General features: G+C 37.4%; 2 protein-coding genes across 4 annotated transcripts; one reads left to right on the top strand and one right to left on the bottom strand.

Annotated features, from left to right (window-relative positions):
• Positions 1 to 3,911: 3,911 nt before the first annotated feature.
• On the bottom strand, positions 3,912 to 5,388 carry LOC122072283. The gene is made up of 2 exons (XM_042636867.1): positions 4,896 to 5,388; positions 3,912 to 4,303 (listed from the first exon to the last, which is right to left on the bottom strand). Exons 1-2 carry the CDS (start codon positions 5,256 to 5,258, stop codon positions 4,097 to 4,099), a joined length of 570 nt encoding a protein of 189 aa, XP_042492801.1. The 5' UTR covers positions 5,259 to 5,388; the 3' UTR covers positions 3,912 to 4,096.
• A 3,190-nt stretch (positions 5,389 to 8,578) lies between these two features.
• LOC122072310 lies at positions 8,579 to 14,572 on the top strand. Of its 3 annotated transcripts, none has more exons than XM_042636904.1 (6): positions 8,579 to 9,132; positions 10,355 to 11,111; positions 11,195 to 11,659; positions 12,157 to 12,572; positions 14,024 to 14,093; positions 14,172 to 14,572. In XM_042636904.1, exons 2-6 carry the CDS (start codon positions 10,792 to 10,794, stop codon positions 14,224 to 14,226), a joined length of 1,326 nt encoding a protein of 441 aa, XP_042492838.1. In that variant the 5' UTR covers positions 8,579 to 9,132; positions 10,355 to 10,791; the 3' UTR covers positions 14,227 to 14,572. The 3 variants fall into 3 exon arrangements, with proteins under 3 accessions (XP_042492838.1, XP_042492836.1, XP_042492837.1); XM_042636902.1 differs by having other exon boundaries at positions 8,586 to 9,132; positions 14,215 to 14,572; XM_042636903.1 differs by having other exon boundaries at positions 8,586 to 9,132; positions 10,371 to 11,111; positions 14,215 to 14,572.
• Positions 14,573 to 20,718: the final 6,146 nt, after the last annotated feature.

Raw genomic sequence — 20,718 nt, forward strand, 5'->3', positions numbered from 1 at the left:
GCAGTTCTGAGGCCGAGCTGAGCTCAACCTTGGAGGTCGTGCCGAGCTCCAGCCTTGATACCGAGCCGAGCTGTGTACTCTGATGATTTTGATGATTTCCTGTATATACTTGATATTTGAACCTTATTCTTTTTGTGTAAATATCATGCCTTCGGGCCCAAATGTATATAATTATGGTATCACCATTTGGGTATCAAGTATATGGGAATTATTTACAGGTAAAACTTAGTCTTCCGCTGATCTGATGAATTGATGTTAGTGTGTGTATGCTGTGGTGGAATACAGTATCTGATGATCCTGGTAGGTTTGGGTTAACCGGTGTTAACTCGGTCACCGCTCCGGTTCAGGGTGAACGGGGTGTGACAGTTAGGCTGCTTACTTTCACCACTAATGCAGCATGTTTCTCTTGAGTAACAATATAATTCTAGAGGAACAGGGTAATTTTCAAGATTCCCTATTCTCAGATGCACGGAGTGAGGGCAGATGTGGTATATATTCAAAGTGGAGGAAGAAAGCCAGATACTTATACGCAGTGTTTAGGAGGTACTTTCTTCAAATGACACAAAAATAGGTAGAATTCTAACATTATTAAATACAGTTGCTTTCCTGATGCAGGCCAGGATTTTGAGTCCGGTCAATTTGAAGCTCAACACAGATACCGTCATAATTTAGGGAGATCTGAGAGTACCAAGCCAGCAGACCGAGCTAGCTTTTCCTTCCATGCGTGAAGGCTGGTTTGGTCCATGCATCCCATGCAAAAATGAGTACCTAGAAGATTCCCAATCAATTGTACAATGTGTCTCATTGCAATTCAACACTTACCTGTTCTGAAAATTGGAAAGTCTATCAGATGGGAATCTGTATCTTTGGACTTAACTACTTAAGGGAAAGAATAATATCCATATTCTCATTTTTGGCTAGTCCCTTATTGGTTTTTGGAAGTGCCTAATGAACATTACAGCTAGGTATCCATCATTGGAAGGTTATCAATATGCGAGGATCTTCACTAAACTCAACAAGCAAGGACAGACCCTTGCCCATGTTTTCTACAGTCCCACCCTTATCACCTATTTTTTGAATGTTGGACAATCAAGAAGGGCAGCACCTACTGGATGATTTCCAGATGGGTCCATGGTTTGGGAGATCCACTCTCTTGTCAAAATTTTGGTATGAAGCCCAACATTGAAGCACCACTGGAGGGATCCTATATGGAAGAATAATTAATGTTCTATCTTAGGCAAGAATTTGACCTTGGCAATCAACTATGTTGAAGCACGATCAAGGTACCAAGATGCTTGGAGGATTGTGAGTTCCCCTTCCCCTTTTAAATACTTGGTACTCAAAATGGAAAGTCAAGCATGTGAAATATTACTCAAAGAGTTGCATCATTGACAGCACATTGCCCATGTTTTGGAGTTTCTCCATCTTTGTTTCATTAATGGAATATAGCCACCTCGCCAACTTCGATAAAATTCATGAAGGCAGCCACACATTGAGACAAATTTAAGGAAAGAAGGAGAGGCACGGTTTTGACGAGAGAAACTCATTGGATGAATTTTAGAAGCCCAGCCATGCCTTGGCTAAATCCTTCATCAAGTCCACCCTATTTCGGGTTTTGTCTATTCTTGGTGATGAAGTACACATGCTGGCCGAGTTCTTCAACAGGCCTGTTACTTTAGTTAGGTTTTATTTATTTTTGGTATTAATTTTGTGCCAAGGAACCTAAGTCGATTAAGGTTACCTTGGATTAGTTTCCTTTTAATTCATGTTTAATCTTAGCAGTAGATTAGGTTTTTTGTTTTCTATAAATTGTAAGAGCTATGCTCATTCAATAGTGAAGAACAGAGAATCAAATTTGCTTTGAGCAGACACCTGAGTGTATAAACTGTATCCCTGGAAAGTTACATCGCATCCTTGAAGAGTCACGTTAAACCCCTTGAAATCATAGATTGTTTCACTACAGTCTAGAAGAATTGTAGCTTTCCCCATTTAGATTTTTATCTCTTTTGAGTTCGTCTTTGTGCGGTTACACACCTGGTAGAGTGGTTCTTGACTCTCCCGATCCATAGCTTCCAACGAGGCAGCACCATTTCCCCTTTTTAAGGAGGTAAATTGTATTGACAAACAAGAAAGGAATTTCCTACATACAGACTAATCCCATGCCTCTATTGTCACCTTGCTTTGCAAATGACTTCGCCACATTACAGATGCAAAGTAGCCTCCCCTATTTTGCAATCAGTTTCGCTACAGCACCCGCTGCTCTTGCTAATTGTCCCCAAATTGAGATTTCTATGTTTGTTATTTATGGCCGTGCCTAAGGGCATATCAGTTGAAATAGATTCTACCTTTTGATCAATCATAAGGATGCATAGCTAAATGTTTAGTTATATCAGAAACTCAAAGATGCAATCTAGATGTCACAAAGCTTCTAAGGCGCAGGTTAATGCAGATTTGTCCACAGAATGATACTGTACAAGCCCTTTTTGAGCTAAAGTTCTATTTCTGATATGTATAGTCAATCCATCAATTCTTTTGCATAAAAAAAGTTAAATATTTTAATATTTAGCAGAACCCAATAACACTAAAAAGTCACAAAAATATGTAGGATATGTAGTTGGCATGCAATAACAAGATATCCTTATATGAGGACTCAAACAAAGAAAACTGAAGTTCCACAAGCCTTACTAATGCAGGAGTAGATTACAAGTAACTAACCCCGTAGTTTATAACCCCAAACAATACAAATAGGAGTAGGAAACAAAGAAATAAGACCATCAAATAAACCCCCAAGGATACAATGCCCATATAGGAGTAAAACCAGCCCAAAACACAACCCGATAGGAGAGAGAAAGACTTGCTATAGAGCTGGAGAGAGAGAGGTGCGGCCAGGTCTGTAGGAGTCCGATTGAGCTGCACTCTTGGGCGTAGATAGTCCCTAGGGAGGGTACAAAAACCCCCAAAGTTGAGAGGATTCTGAAGGCTGGTTGTGAAGTTACAAGCTTTCTTTATTTTCTGACCTAGGAGAGAAAACTGATAAGAACCTTAAAGAACAGTAGCTGAATGCTTCCAACAGTAACTAGGTAATGATCGTGGGACCCTTATGAGGCCTAGAATACCCTGATTGAAGACCTGGCTGAACAGAGTACAGAAGAGAGAAAGAGAGGAGATCGATCTCTCTCCTATTCCCACTAGGATTGTTGATCGGTTTTGATTTTTGGAGACTTTTATCAAAATCTGAACTATACCTCTTGAATGTTACAACAAACAAAATAAAAAAGAAGAATAAAACAGATGGGGGGTTGAGAAGGGTGAAAGAGAATAAATGAAGTGGCTATCTCAGCCTGGGCTTCTCACCCACAGCTATCTCAACTGCTCTAAGCATTTAGTTACAAACTTTCTTTCATAAATGCAAACTTTCTTTCATTCAAATCTGTCCAATAATGGTACATATACCTCTATATTTATAAAGGGGAAGTTTACAATCATACTAATACTAGGAGCTAGTTTTCCAATAGAACTACACACTCCTACTACAACTAGGAATTCAAAATAGGACTAGGACTTGACTTTATGACTCCAATATGGAGTAGGACTAACTAACTAATAGTCCATATAGGACTTTACAGCCAACTAATAGCCTAATGGGCCTTTATTGAATTAAATAACAACTAATTAAACTAATGAATAAAATCCCGTTTTCCTACCTTCTACCCATATTTTAGGCCTATTAAAGTGGTCAATTTCAAAGAAAACCCATGGGATCAAAAGTCTAACACATACATAACACAACCCAAGGCTTATTTGCAATAAAATAAGCCCAAGTGACTAATCTACATCACTTACATAAGTTGAGAAATATGGCATCACTTCCCCACCACTGGGATTTGGAACTTTAGTTTCTCTACTCCTTATAAATGAAAATTTTGTGCTCACTTTAATGAAAATCATCACGTGAAGTGGCAATATCAATGTCCTTTTACAAGCCATTCTCCTGGTGGAACTCTAATGTGCTTTTTAACGAGTCTAGGGACATGTATATAATAGCCCATCAATTTTTCCAGCGCTATTAGTGCAAAATGTCAAAATAGATTCTTGCCTAGTGTTTGAGATCAAAACCCCAAACAAGGTGTCTATTCTCAATTGTAATCACAACCGAAAATGTATATGATCTTGCCTTCCTAAAACACACGGAAGTAAAAGGGAAAGCAATTATATCTGCAACAATTGCATTACCTATGATATCTGGAACACCCTTTGTTTCCATCACGGCACGCGCCAATTCCTGCACGCTGCTATCTGACCTCTATAAAAATTTAAAACAGTGTTAGTTGTTGAGCTATCCAGCCAAAGGGAACTTCTGATACTAGCGAAACCCCTACCCCTCTCACCCCTTAAAAAAAAGTCAATAAACTACACAAATTGGTTAGTAAATAACCCAACATAAGTTGTCTTAGAAATACCAAAAATAATACACGAATATGGAAATATTTCTTAAAAGAAGGGGTTAAACTTCAAATGTTGTATCAATATTTAACATTTGAATGTTAGGCTACATTTGAACTAATTAGGTGAAAAATATATTAGAAATTAGAAAATAATACATATCATTAGTGCCAAGTAAAGTAGGTTCAGGAAAACAATCAGCATTTCCGACACTAAACAGCCCATGAAAGCAATAACCCTATTAATAATTCTCATAACCTAAGCAAATGACAGAAAGAATGTGTGTGTGTGAGGAAAAGAGACGATAATAATCATAAAGGAAAACAAAATTTTCAGAAAATTAAGCAACACCAACCAAAAATGTCCATTATTAAGAAGAAACCCAGAGTACAATTGAGATTTTCCTCTGAACAGAACAAAATTATTAACAGAAAAGGATAAAAGAGGTTTACCACATCGACTTTCATGAGGAGATGCTTAGACGAAGATGGGTTGTTCTTGTTGTTGTCCTGTGGCGGCTGTGAAGAGGATAGTTCGTCTAAGAGGGAGTTGAGCCTATCTTGCGCTCTTGAGCATCCAATAATGGTGTGACCTTTCTTGGCCATCTCCACTGCGAGGGCTCTGCCAAGCCCTCTGCTCACCCCCGTTATCAGTATAGTTTTGGGGGCTCTGTTCATGACCATGGCTGCTGCTGTTGGTGCCATTCTGTTCTCTCTCTCTCTCTCTCCTCTTCCCTTGTTTCGTTTTTGTTCCTGCGGGGGTTTTATTTGCCTTTTTCTCGTTGATACCTGGAAACCACGATAGCCACGACGCATGAGCGTTGATATTTGCCCTCATGTGAAATACTATTCTGTTGACCGTTGGATTGGCATTGGTAGAAAGCTTAGAAGGCATCAATTTGCCACTTGGCAAACGAACATCCAAGTAAGGGAAGTTCTAGAGCATTCTGCAGATTCTGCTTTCTCAAGGTAGTGAGGTAGGATCTGGGTGGTGTGGATCAAGTTTTAATGTGCCAGAAACATTCTTGTATGGTCCAATTGGAAATCATTCTAGAGTTTTTTATTGGGTGGATTTTATCAGTGTGAATCAGTCACGTAAGAAAATGAATCTCAAGAATCTAATCCACTCTTGAATCTGAATCTGAGTTGATCCCAAATGGTTTGGCCATTTTATGAATGGAGTAAACTGCTCTCAATCAAACTTGTGTTTTCATGATTTTATGTGAGAAGCCAATTTTTTTTTTTTTTTTTTTTTTGTGGGGAGTGTTTTCTTGTGGGGGAATGTGACCCTGCATATGCATAGGACAAATGAGAGTACCTGAAAATGTATCAACAAATGAGTCATTTTATATTTTATGGAGGGCTGGGCAATCATTTTGCCCTCCCATTTGTCTGGCTAAACTCTCCCCAAACCCCCCGCCCCTCTAAAAAAATAAAAAAAAAACCATTTTCCCTTTGTTTTTTACCAGCTATTTGGATTTGATGATTGAACTTAGGCTGTATTGGTCCGTAATTTCATAATAGATTCTGAGTCTAAAGCAAATTCTGACAGCTACCTTCTCTATTTTCTTGCTTCTGAATACATTCTAAACTCAGAATTTATTCTGAGAATAAATACCAAATATAGTCTTGATAACATTCTCAAAATGAGTCTCGTTAAAAATCTCAATAAAATGTTAATCACCATTTAAGTGAGTTTGCAACCACAAAGCCTTGTATGACTATGGAGGAGGCTTGAGTATGAATTTCTAGTGCTGCATGAACCAGAACATAGTATCATCATGGTTCATGCATTGATGCATAATGGCACAATCCACATCCCCACCCATGGAATCTTCCAAGGCCCAAAAGAGGTAAGTAGCATCCTCAAGAGTTCTAGACTTTAATGTCCATTTTCACAATTTTTTGAAAGATCAGTTTTTATTTTACTAGACTATGAATTGATGTCAAATATGTATTCTTCTGAGGGTTCTTTTTGATAATGCGGCTCTTAGTAGGAAGAAGATGAAAGGGTGTAGAGTAAGGAAGAAACCTGGCTTAACAAAGCCAACCACATAGAGAGGCCATATATGTCAAGTTTGAAGTGTTAGTTGGGCAGTTAAAAAGGAGATGGGTTAAGTGCCAGAGACAAACTCAGCTTTGCATGATATAGGGGAGGAGCAGTTGTTTTATCATAGTATATGAGAGAATTTGGATTTGGCATTTGCAGTGATGAATTCTGGCACATCTTTTTTCCTGTGATTGGAAAGCCATAAGCATTATGAAGAACTACATCAGAATTTGTCTCGACTGCCATTACTTCAGGAAATTAGCATATGATCTTCTTCAAAGGAAGAAGATTTAGTTAGAGATACAAATGGTTTCCACCACTATAGAGATGAATTGTGCTCTTGAGTAACTATTGGTGACCATTCAACATCATCCAACAATAGAGCTATAGCCTAACTTCTTCTCACCTCTTAATTGTTGGGTCAGTTCGCAATTTAGAGGGCGAATCTTGGTGCAATGATAAAGTTGTTCCATTGCGATATAATGGTTGTGATTTCAAGTAAAAAAATAGCCTCTCTGCAAACTAGAGGTAAGATTATGTATAAAATGTTCCTCCTTAGACCCCGCAATAGCAGAAACGTTGTGCATTGAGCATGCCCTTTTCTAGTTAACTTGAGAGATTCAGCCCAACATGATATTTTTCTAATAAAGATGTAATTTGACATCCTTTTCCCATGAGGTTACCCTCGAAGCTTTATACATTTGAGTCCTTCAAATCAATAGTTCGAGCTTTTGGATTGGATATTTACATATTAAATGTAATGATTTTAGTAGGAGAAAAAGCTTCATATATACGTATTTATTAAAACTAACTAATGGAAGTGGATCATCTTCGGGTGTACTTTGAGAGAAGGAATGGTGAAGGTGCCTGTAGAAAAAGCTCAATGTAAGAGGGTAGCTTCGTGTGTAAGAATGGTCTGTTCCTCTACTTGTTTACATTGTTCCATGTGTTGGTTTTCCTCCTCATAAAGACCCACACATGTATGATTGGTTTCACTTCATCAAAGGCAGTGAAATGACCAAAGCATTTAAGGTAGAAAAAGGGACCCCTCACCTAGCCACTGTGTAACCCTTTTATAGAGAGAGACCTTTTCTCTTGGCTTGCTTCCTTAATAAGGGATCCTCTTAAGTGGGAGTGAAGAGGAAAAAGAGAGAGGTGCTTTAGCTTTATGTCATGTACAGAGAGAGCTCAAGAGATGTGACAGAGAGAGTGATCTCTCTATGGAATATATGTACAGAGTTTGGTGTGTGGACACAGATAGTGGTGTACACACAATAGCCAAAAGGATGGTGCGCATAGAATTGTAAACGCATTCAAAGAAGCTTATACTTTCTAGTGGATGAAAGAGAAGTATAACCGTTCAATAAATGGCTTGGCTTATACTTTCTGGTTGATGAAAGAGAAGTATAACCGTTCAATAAATGGCATGATTTCGTTTCATTATATGAAACTGTTTAATAAATAGTTTGGTTTATTCTATGCCTGACATCATGAATAATCAAACCACACCGTTTAACACCCTTTAATGTATTTGGATTTTCTCCAACCCCAGCCCCTCCTGTGTGTACCCAATGGCTAGGAGGGCCTTGGGGTGTGAGCTGGTGTCTCCCAGATGTTGGATGCGCTCTGCCTGGATTGTTTAAATAGAAGGATTTGGATCCTCTCCAACTAGAGTGGCACAATTGTACGAGTGAGAAGAGAGACAGACAAAATATGAGAGAAAAAGAAACAAAGAGGATAAAACAGGGGAGAGAAATCAAGAGAGAGTGACACAAAACCCTCACCAAGGTCCTTGGTGCTGGAGAGGATTTGAAGGAGGATTGTAATTACTATAACACCCTTGACTCTCCCACCCAAGGATCCAACTCTTTTCCTTACGTGATTGCTCAGGTTGGCTTATAGCTATCGAGGTGAGTGTTACATGTTCAGACGATGATCCAATGCTTAAAGAGAGACACGGAGAACGAGGCACGACAGAGACGCAGAGAAAGAGGTGTCTAAAACCGTTGGATCATCGCTTAAACATGTGGCGATTGTCCAAATAACTATGGATAAGACTTGAGAGATCACCGCTTAGGAGAGAAGCCGAATCCCCCACACGGAGGATAGTTTACATTGCTGAAAGGTGTCAGACTTGGAGCAACTATTCTCTGTAGTAAGTGCGGTGGTACGGTAAACGTTGGATGGTTGAAAGCATCTGGGCATGCACACCAAGATCCTCTCGGCCATCTGGTGCTCACAGACCCATGGCACCGCCGCACTCACCGCTGAGGCTCTTCTCCATCAAACTTGGGGCCCTTTGTTGGACAATTTTTGGTAAAGCTTTTCAAAATTGACTTCCCTGTCCTACTGAGTGATACATTTGCTGTGTCTCTGAGTATCTCTTTGTTTCTCTGCTTTTCTGCTTTTCTGCTTTTCTGCTTTTCGTTACATGGCGGGGAAGTCTTCTTTGTGGTATTTATGGATTCGCGATGGAGAGGCTTTTATCGTTCGTGCCGATCTTCGTTTCCCAATCGGCCGTCCGTCCGGTCACTTTCTCGCTGTTGTCGTCTGGTTTCTTATCTCGATTAACGACGTGGTCTCGAGAGCTCTGGAATAGAGTTCCCATTTAACGAAAAGGAGCAGCAAAGTTCGGGAAAGGTATGAGGAGCACGGAATTTTGTGATTACAAAGTTCTATGGCTTTCTGTCTGTACCGTTGATTGATAGCTTCTCAATTTTAATGTTGTGAATTTATTTATGTGATAATAGAAGTTTGCAGTAAATTTCGGGTTTTTGGTACTGAGTTCTCTCTTCTTTTCTTAGAAGAAATTCTGATTTTGTTATTGTTTGCAGTTTTGATTTTGTTGAGCTTGAAACTGCTAGAAATTTGTAGTGGGTTGGCTTGTTGATGAATAACTTATTGTGGGACTGTGGGATAAGTATTCTTCATGAATTTTCTATGTGCCCATAAATCAGCTTAGCTTAAGATTGCTTGAACTTGAACTCTCTGTTTTCTTCTTACTTCTTATGGGTACTTCTGCTCACATCATCCTTACCCTGAAAAACAGAAGAAAGTAATTTGTAGGAACTAGATATGATTTTAAATTGTTTTCCTTGGTTAATCATAATGGCTAATTTTTTCATGAAATTATGAGTTGAAATGCAATTATAAATATAATCTGAAGCTTATGCTGTTGACCATTGGTTGTTAGTTGTTCTGATGTTCAGGATCTTATTTTCAGTTGAGAATTCATTATAAATTTTTTAAGTTTCTGATATTTAATTGCTTTATTTTAAGGAGGAAGAGTTTTCTACTGGCCAAAGTCTATATTATGGGTTGCAACTCCTGTTTTAGGACCCTGCAAAAGGTAGAAGCTTAAGTCCTTGTACTTTATGCTCCACTTAGCATCCTCCTCAGAATTACCTGCGGCTTATGATGACATAGTGATTCAAGCTGCCTTTCTACCAAAGAAGAAGCCCTAGTGATAGGATATTAATTGGAACCAAACGTGGAAATAATGAGCCCCAGAGCCCTTCCACTAAAGCGCCAACAGTAAGGAAAGGATATTAATTAACATAAAACAATTTAAATAACAAGGTCCAGGTGTTCGAGTCCTATCTTTGTATTTTAATACACATTCAAATTTTATTTTATTTTAATTTTTCAATCATTATGAGAGATGGTGATGAAGGGCTGCTTTTGTTTGGTGAGTTGAATGGCCAGCATCATGTTTCAGATGTTAGGTGTTGGGTTTGCACTTTGAAGTTTTTTGATTGTGGTCCTTTTGAATTTTGATTGTCCTACGCTTGAGCTTAACATTGTTCACAATTCATAAATGGATATTATGTTGATGAATTACTTGTCTTTGGTCTGAACTCAGGTTATTTAGAAACCAGGTATGACTATGACTCCTGCAACAAATTAAGAGGTCATCTCAAAATCCTGGAAGGCAAGTACACAAGAGATGGCGTGATGAATGGTTTGCAACATTGCATTACCTTAACCATTTTTTGGGATGTCCATCTCTTCATTTCTTTACATTCAAAGATATCATGAAAGAAGAATAGATCTACTGGTTGGGCTGCTTTTGATCTCAAGCAGAAGCAGAAATAAGGTCTCAAACTAGACTTTGATGTTGACCCCTATCCACCCTTGCCAAATAAGACATGCATTGTGGGTTCCTCTGGAAAGTTAATGCTGAGAAATGTTCCACCAGTGAAGGCTTTCTAATCCTTGGCTCAACCTGAAATAGAAAATAATACCGTTAAGGTTCTTGAGAAGCTGAAAGAGCTCCATGGCTGGGCTGACAATAGTTTGATGGAGAACATTGTAGCTTCTGTGAACAAAAGTTTTGACCAGGCTTCTACTCCATTGAAGGGTATGGTTACGCCCAGCAGCAGCTCTGAAGAGAATAAGCCAGTAGACCTTGCAGAACTGAAAGCTGCTATTCGGGGCTGTCTTGTTGACATGAAGCCTGAACCGATGGATGGAGGTATTATTTTTGAAAATAAGTTATCTAATGGTACTATGGGCATTAAACCGCTTTCAAGGCCCTCAGTGTCTCTACCTGCTGAGCCTAAGCGGGAAGAAGATGATGTGTACTTGACCGATCGTAAAGATGCAATAAGAGTGGCAAGGTATGTTTTTCTTGATGCTTAGAAATCTTATTCAAGAATGCTCCCTGATAGTCGGTCACTTTCATCTTTGTTTACTTCTGCAGAAACAAAATGGTGAGAAATGTTACACCAGAGAAGGTTCTCTCATCAGTGCTTCAACCTGAAATGGACTTTCCAATTCCCATTGATGACAATGATTCAAAAAGACAACCATTAGATGGTAATTCTAGTATGACACTTGATAATAAGGTTGTCAAGGAAAATAAAATCGTTGAGGGTCTTGAGAAACTGAAAGAGCTCTATGGCTGGGCTGACAATAGTTTGCATGAGGACATTGTAGCTGCTGTGAATGACAATTTTGACCAGGCCTCTACTCCATTGAAGGGTATGGTTACGTCCAGCTGCAGCTCTGAAGATAATAAGCCAGTAGACCTTGCAGAACTGAAAGCTGCTATTTGGGGCTGTCTTGATGACATGAAGGCTGAACTGATGTCTCTACCTGCTGAGCCAGAGCGGGAAGAAGATGATGTATACTTGATCCATCGTAAAGATGCAATAAGAGTGGCAAGGTATGTTTTTCTTGTTGCTTAAAAATCTTATTCTAGAATGCTGACTGATGGTCCAGCACTTCCATGTTTTCTTACTTCGGTAGAACTCCACCACTTCTTTAAGTGAGTTTAGAATGTCATAAAACTACAAGATTGTCATTTTCACTTAAATGGAATCTAGTGACACTTCTGTAATTTTCTGATACTCTTAGTTACATAGATTGACCCATGTTTGCCTCCTGGCTACTTGTGATGGAATACAAAGTCACAAAACCTTGTGACATATAATAACACCAATAGAAAAATATTTTGAAATGGTTGGGTGAATATAATGCGCTTTAAATCTTTCTGTGCTTGTCTTTGGCAAATTTCTAGGGAATTCAGCATGCATTGTTAAATGATGAAACACTTTCATGTCCAAAGCCACTCATTTGGCTCTCTTTGTCAGTATGAAATCATTTGGACATCGGTTTTCCTTCTCTAATAAGAAACTAGAACCCCACTCTTTTCCTGAACAGGTCAGCTTCTCAGTATACACTAGCAGCCAGGAACGCATTCCGAAAAGGTGACCACTTCTCTGCTCATCAGCTCTCCCTTAAGGCCCAGGAAGAATGGAGGCTTGCTAAACAGCTGCATGCAAAGGCAGCTGAGGAAATTTTAACTATCACAAATAGAAAAAATAATATATGGAAGTTGGACTTACATGGCCTCCATGCAAGTGAAGCTGTGCATGCCTTACAGAATCATCTTCAGAAGATTGAAACACAGATGCCTTTGAATCATGCTGTACCCCCCAAGAAAGTCAAGCACAAAGTTGGAATAGCATGCTCTCCATTGGTTGAGAAACATATTTGTGAGGGCATGGAGGTGAATGTTGATGTTCAAAACGACACGTTATCCAGTCAGAGACGTGCAATATTGGAAGTTATAACAGGTGTGGCTTCACTCACGTTCACTCTTGATAAGTTGATGTTCTTATTGGTTCCCAAGTTTCCCTATCTTTTCTCATAAGTTGTGAATCCGAATTTAATCCAAGATTCAGCGTGAAGGGACAAAAACAAAAAATATATAATTGTAAGAACTCTATTGGTTGAAACCGCTTGAATTTCCTGCTAGATCTTCGACCTCTGTCCAAATATGTGGCTGTAGCCAAAGCTAAATTTTGTTTTTTCCTATCTTCCAGTCTCCCAGTGTGTTTTTGCAAGGGTTAACCTGGACTGTTCTTGTTTTATACCATAAATTTTGGGGTTAAACGCTGTTGCTTCAAAATGTCAATCTATGAAACTTCAGGAATTTTGGTATTTTCAAATATTCTGTAGTAAAATATGACTCCTAAACATACATAAACTTATACAGAAGAAACATATAATTGGATTTCTATTTATTCTGTTCATATTTCTGGTAGGAAATATTGGTTGTTTTAATAAATTTAGTGGGCAATGCGATTGCCATTACAGAAACAAAGGAGAAAGCTTAATCAGATATTGTTTGGAAGTAAAAGTCTTAACATCAAATTGTGATTATGATCTCCATCGAAGGGAAATGTCTTTTTTTGTAGCATTTATGTTGTCATTCAGAAATTCTACTAAGTATTTTTTTAAGCACTACATTGATGTTAGAATTGAAATCTATCCTATTAGCAATTACTGTTAGCAAATATGTTACTACTTGCATACACACAAGTAGCTGTCATGTGAGATGGGAATCCGATTAAAACTTAATGGTAGGCAGCATGTGTTCGGGATTGTTGTCTTGTATTATGAGGAAATGGATCAGCCATTTGTGGACACTCGTGGAATGGAGAGCTCACTTTGTAACCCTGTTTTTTCCATTGCTCGTGAAGATATTCCCACCGGACCGTGGACATAGGCATCTTGCCGAAGTGTGTTTATCTCTGCGTTGTGGTTGTTTGCTTTCCTGTCTTTGTGTGTTTCTTCTTTCTTGCTTCGTGGTCAAATTTTCAGTTTTGACAGTATGTATTATTGTATTTGTGTGTTTGTGTGTGTATTTAGATGGGCTTCTAGCTGCCATGTGAGAGGTGGTATTGATATGGGGTTATTGGCGGTTTATTTAATTGGGTCCTCATTATGACATCTCTCTACTATTTGTGCTGATGAGCCTAACATCTGTTATTTATTTCACACTCGAGATGTCAATATTTATCATGAGAGAATGCATCTAGTGGCTGCAGGTGCCTATGTCGTGAATCACCTTAATTTTTTAATTTTTTTGTTTTCTTTGGGTCCATTACATTTCTAACATGGACCTTTTCAAATAACCTGTCCTTGATCAATCAAAACCTGCTTCACATGGCAAGTTGAGGGGCTGAATTGAAACCCTTGAGTGAGATATTATATAATCACTGAACAGTCCATTTTGTGACAGGGAAGGGTAACCATAGCCGACGAAAACCTGTTCTTCCTTCAACCATCAGAAGTTTCCTCCTTGAGAATGGGTGAGATTGAGCTTCTTACTTGCCACTCAGACAACTTGAACTAATGAAATTTTGTTTTGATTTAGTCTTTTGGTACAGATGCATTGGAGATGTATCAATCGTGATTTCCATTGTCTTGCAGATATCGTTTTAAGGTGAGGCCTGGGGCAATTGCAGTCCATCCCAAGTTTCGTAACAGGTGAAAACCTTATGTATTACGAAATGTAAAAATTATTTAGTTTATGCGTCTGTGCATGCAATTTAACTTGCCTTTGAGCTGTTACCAAATTGTGCTCTTGAGGGCTTAGCTGAATAAGATCATCAGAGATTGTTGCTAACAAGTTTGAGCATGTTCTGAATTGTAATTTTGTAGTGGTTTGAGGTTGAATTGTAATCTGTTGTTTCTGTTGAATCATTGGCTGTATTAAATGTATAAATACATGAGTAATGATTTCTTTTCTGAGAAAAAAAAAAAAAAAAAAACAGAGCCTTCAAACAAATCTCTGTGCACAGCTTGGTTTGATCATTTCTATGGTTCTTAAGATATTACTAGTCTAAGGGGTATAATGAATACAAAATGCATATCCCTTGTTTATCGTGATCAAAAGATCAAGATTTATATGCACTAAGTATGGCAATTTGAGGTTCACCTTCTTCTATTTCTCGTGACATTGACATTGAATTACCAGAGCACCTAATTATTGGAGGTAATTGCTAGAAACCTTGGCCTCTGCTGAAGATAATTTATCTGCAAGGAACACATACCATGTGCCTCGTCGGCTCTATCGTTTCTCAATGCTCCCAAACATAAATGTAAGGATTGTTTTAAGTCAATAAGCTCTGTCTCTTGGATAATTTATCAATAAAAAATGGATACAAGCGACATAGAGGACTAATTATCAGCTAAATTCTTATCCTTGCATGTGCATCCAATTTTTATCAACGGCTAATTCTTCCTAAAAACAATTATATGCAAACAAGACAAGCCATAGTAATCGTGTCTCTTCTTGCACAATCTTTCTATTAAGAAACTACTTGAGGTGTTCAATTATTTTCCCAATCTGGTGTGAAGTCCCTATTCATACAATTTGATTACGACAATAAAGCATTTAAAAGATGTGTATACAAAATTATAAATCATACATTTTTTTTTGTTTATTTGTTTTTGGTGTGTGTAAAAAAAGGGTGCTCCATGCTAGTGATCATAGCCCTAAGGTCAAAGCTCCCATATGGCAAGCAATGCTTCAATGTGATCAATGAGTGATAATGGGGTATATCAACTCGACGAACTCACAACAAGCCAACTTGAATGGTGATGAGGCAAGGATTTCCTTCCAATAGGCTATATCAACCCCGTTGGCATCTATATGTAATCTACTTTATGATAAGGAAAGCTGAAAAAATGGGGAAAAGAAGGGAAGAATGGGTTTGAATTCCAATTTGATATAGATTCCTCATGGGGGCTTGATTTGCTCGGGACAAGTCATTACCATTTTTTGGGGTGAGGGGGTGGTGGATTTGGATATCTGTCTTAGGCCTTTTGTTTCCAAGTGAAAAAATCGCCTTAAGAAATTTCTTGGATAAACTTGTTTAAAGAAATCGATCTACTAGAAAATTCTTCTTTTAAATGGTTCTTACAAGGAAACATGTGAAATCCTAAATTACCAATCAAAGATTCAATATTATTCAAACTCGAAAACAGTCTTTCTTGAGAAACAACGGCTAAGGATGCTTATATTTGCCGCTCTTAGACTTTGTAGCAACGGGAGTATTGTGCACTGGATTCTTTCTTTCTGTCTTTCTTTCTTTCTTTCTTTTTTATTTTTTTCTTTTATTTTATTTTTTTGAGAAATGAGAATCTGGGTTGCTCTTTTTGAACAAGCAACACTAGAATATGGAATCAAATGGCCAAGCATCACTGACCAAAGAGCATCCTAATCTAAAGATAAAGAACCGGGGTTGTTGTTCTGATTATCTTAATGCTCCTCATATTCTACTCAAAAAAACTTCTTCTTGACTTTAGAAAAAAACAAAGGCCAGGATTCTTTTATGGTGCCCTCCATTTGGTGGTTTGATCATTGTTCTCTCTCTCTCTATATATATATATATATTTTTTTTTTTTGTGTTAATGACAGGTATCTAGGCCTTTGGCCTAATTAGTTCCATGGGTCCATACTGACCCCACAACCGCATGGACTGGGTCATACCGGGGTTGAATGAGAACCATTCAACTTTCACTGAAAATAGTGAAAAGTACTAAACACCCCGTGTGAGTGACCCAAAGTATGTTCAAACTTAGGACGTTTGAGTTTACGATTAGTACCAAGTTCGTTGCTCATCAAGTGTGCTACCCTCTTGGGTTTCATGATCTCCTATATGATATAGCTAGGGAATCTCATAAAAAACAACTAAATAAAACGACTCCCCATGTACATATCCTCGGAAAATTAGAAAAATAAAAGTTTCCGTGAGAATGTGGTGAGCAAATATAAAAAAAGAACTAATTTTCCTAAGTCCACGCTGAACAGATATCCATTCACCACTCGGCTTTAGAGCCACTTGATTCCCAGGGGAAGAGGTCTCCATGGCTGCGTCCTTTGCTGTGGAGGAAAACTTTATCCAATAAAAAATGATGAAAATTTGGCTTTGTAAAATCAGACTGACTTGGAATCGACGATACAACGACAAGGCTCTCTTTGCTTTCCACTTCAGCAACAAAGTCTGGTACTTTGAATCAGCGGCGCCTGAGTGGGACCTCCTCATTTGGTGGCCTTGGCTGCACTTCAAACAATAGTGAATACACAGTGTCTTCAACTATTTTTGTTTAATTAAATGTTTATTTGCTATCGCTGAGTGTGATATCTCTCATTCTTTTGTTTGAATCCAATTTCCAACCGACCTCCAACTTCTTTGCATCCTAAAAGCCATGATGAACTACATGAGTGGCTGGCAGCCCATCCCAATAAGTGTTTTGGGTTCCCGCCCCTAATCCAAAACATCCCCTTTTACCTTGACATTGGTTCAGGTTCACGTGCAAAAACAATCTTATATGTTATTAGTTCATAGATTTGAAATCCTCTAAGCTAAGAGCTCGTTCATCGGATCAACCAATGGGAAGGGTGAGATGAGAGAGAGAGAGAGGTTAAGCTAAGAGCTCGTTCATCGGATCAACCAATGGGAAGGGTGAGATGGAAGGGACATAGGTGACTTTTGCAAGGAAAGGAAGAGAGAGATAGACATAAATATATGTATCCTGGATGGTATACCCAGTCTTTTCTCTTCATCTTTTTATGAATTTTGTTTTTTTTTTGTAGTCAGAATTTTTTTAGGAACTTGGCTTCTGGCTTTCTTAAGGCTGTTTTTATTTTTCTATAAAATATTTTATAGAATTTAATGAAGGGAAAGAGTTGAGTATCCCACCAGTTTTTGGTAAGTTAACAGTATATACCAATCATATAGCTCAAAATAAGAGAACAATAGAATCTTTTCCAAAAGGAAAGGAGAGAGAATGACACATATTTATTGAAAATCAATATAAAATCAAATAAGAATTAAAAAGAAGACAACATCATCTTCAAATACAACACAAATTAAAACAGAAAGTAGTGGATTCTTTTTCTCACTATAATATCTAAGAAAAAAAAGTGTTGAAATGCAAAAAAGTATAAAATATAACTATTAATTATTAAAAAAAAAAAAACAGAGTTGTTTATATATTATATATGAAAAATCTTGTTGTAATCAACATTGGTTATAATTCTATCACAGCAATAAGGCTGGTTACAATTCTACCCCCCAAAAAAGGTAGATTATAATTCTAATCGGGGGGGAAAAAAAAAAAATCAAGATTGGTTTACAACAAGATTGTAACCTCTTTATTTTTATTTTTTATTTTTCTTGTCCCTTGTTTTATTCTTAAAAAATTGCAAGAGAAAACTAATTTTGCCACCTAAGAATCTCTTCATCCACCATAGTATAACCCTATGATTAGATTTTCATGCAGTTGAGTTCATTACATTTTTCTATTATGGTACTAAGTCAAAATCCAATCCATAGATCATATATCGCGCTAACTTAAATTTACTTCTGGATACCTAAAGCAACATTAACTTGTTCTATTTAAGTTGCAATAACTTGATCCTCTAGTTCATAGCAAGATCTCCTCTATACACAAACTAAAAGATTAATTACTATGCTTAAAGAGGGCCAGTGGGTCTACTTCTTTGTATGGTTATGCCCCATATTTCTCTCCATAGGCATTGTAAATTTAAATCACCATATTGGTGAGAAAGGGTGAGAGGTCTTGGTTCAGGGTAAAAGAAAGAAAAAAAGTTTAGGTTGGTAACATTCATATTAAAAATAAAAGATCTTGAAAGATGAGGATCTTTAGGAAAAATAATAGAATAAAATGAATGAATCACACATTCACACGTGGCGTGAGATTTGACGAACATTGGACAAAAAAAGATATAAGGCCTCAGAAAAAGCCAATCACTGCTTAATTTAATTCATAACCTTCTAATCTCGATAATAGCCTTATGAAAATCATAGTGATTTGTATATCATAGGTTGGGGTAAGGTGGGCTACATCCCCCTTTTATTTTTGCAATATTTTATTTAATAAAATTTTAAAAACTTCCAAGGTTTAAGATAATAATTGAGTTAAAAAAAAAAAAGCCGTAATCCTTCTTTTTGTTTGACCATGGCAACGGTTCACGTCTCACTTGACGCTCGCTGTGTGAGCATGTGACCCGCGCATCGGTACCGGGGGAGCGTCCTTGTCAATGATCCGTTGACCCCACGCGTTGGCAGGGGGAAGCGTTGTCTTCACGAAACCGTCAAATGATACGTGTTTGACCGCGCATTAGTTCAGAGTCTTCAGTCCTGAGTCTCCTGACTCTTGAGACTTGGAAAAGGGGAGGAGCGTTCCCAGCACTTCCCGCCAAGAATCCCCACTAGTGTCACATCCGAAGGCACCATTTGGCATGGAATCTAAAGGATACCCTTTTGTATATGGAAGGAAGCTGGAAAATGATCGTTGAAGACATAAAGTATGTTACCCAAAAAAGAAAAAAAAAAGACACGGTAAGTACGCTTGACTTGATAAAGGCTCCCCTAGAATAGTGTCAGTTTCATGGGATTGATTTCGATTTTGACGTTGCAATCTTATATTAACAGATAGGAGCTGATTCTACATTTTATTTATTTATTTATAATGAGAATTGATGTAGGTTAATTGATATACTTATCGGTCTTTTTCTCATTTTGTAAGTTAATTTATGAGGTTGAATTCTTCTAGAATTACATTAGTGGTATTAGAGTAATTGAATTTTTGCATAACTAGGATATAAAAAGGATGACTTAATGTCAGAATGAAAACCACTAGGAAAGAGTTATCTGTCATCAAATAGAAACCTTTAAACGTAGTAATGTGTTACGATCCCAAATCAGCATATGAGAATTGATCATATGGAAATTGATGTGAGTTGACATGGTCTTAAATCCCCTCACCTTGTAAATTGATTTATAGAACTGAGTTCTTCTAATAAAATTGATTTCGATCAATTTCAATCCAAAACAAAACCATCAAGCACTGATTCAACTTTTTATTCCGAGTAGGGTTCTAATAGCTGGATTGGTCAGATCATTATCTGTATCAATTAATATTGATATCAATACCTGGTTGATCCTGAATCAAGTATCGATATCGAATCTGAGGTAAAATTATGGAGCGATCCATAACGGCATCGACTGATCCGATTTCTGAGATTTAAAAGTTTCATTTCAGATATAAAATCTCCGGGGAGAGAGATGAATTAATGAATTTCTTATTATTATTTTATGTTTTTTGTGGTGCAAAGGAATAATGATGGTTAAGGACTCAAGGTCTTGCACATGCTGTCATTAAGGAATAAGGGTATGAAAAATCTCATGAGTTGGATTCATGTACCTCTTTTAAGAGAGATTTGCAATACCAAATGAGCCCTTAAAAAACCTTATTTATTTATTTATTTTATTTTTTTAAATGCATATAAGAAACCGATTTCATTCCAACGGCTCAAACCATTTTTGGGGAAAAAAAAAAGGAAAAAACTTTACTATGGTTTTACCTACAAAACAACGTTCGATTAGATGGAAAACAATGTGCGATTAATTAGGGGAGAAGGTTGAGAGGAAGTTAATCCTCCAAGATTATTTTAATTTAAATCTTTAATTAATATACTAACTTAGTTGCTTAATACATTTTACTTTCTTTATGTTAATTAAATCACCATGTTAAATGAATGTTCTGTCCCCATCAAAGATGAAAATATTTATTTTGTTAATGCTTTATCAGTTATTCTTATTGGCCTTCACACTAAGTGAAGGGACCACAATCTTCCACAGAAAAACCCTTACCCACAAATGTTTTCGGGATTTTCAATCCCTTAACAATTTGACAAGTCACATCATTAAATATCTCATTTCAAATATTTATTTTTATTCTTTAATAAAATACCTCTTAATTAGAGAAATAATTAACTAAATTCCTTGGATTGATGTCAATCTTTGTACGTGTGTCTCCCAACCGTGGATTTATTAATACGGACCAGCCACATCCGTCGATTGGGTTTGGTATGAGCTGATACGGATTCGATTCGATACT

The sequence above is a fragment of the Macadamia integrifolia genome, chromosome 2, assembly GCF_013358625.1.
Source record: "Macadamia integrifolia cultivar HAES 741 chromosome 2, SCU_Mint_v3, whole genome shotgun sequence".
In the NCBI taxonomy this organism is placed as follows: Eukaryota; Viridiplantae; Streptophyta; class Magnoliopsida; order Proteales; family Proteaceae; genus Macadamia; species Macadamia integrifolia.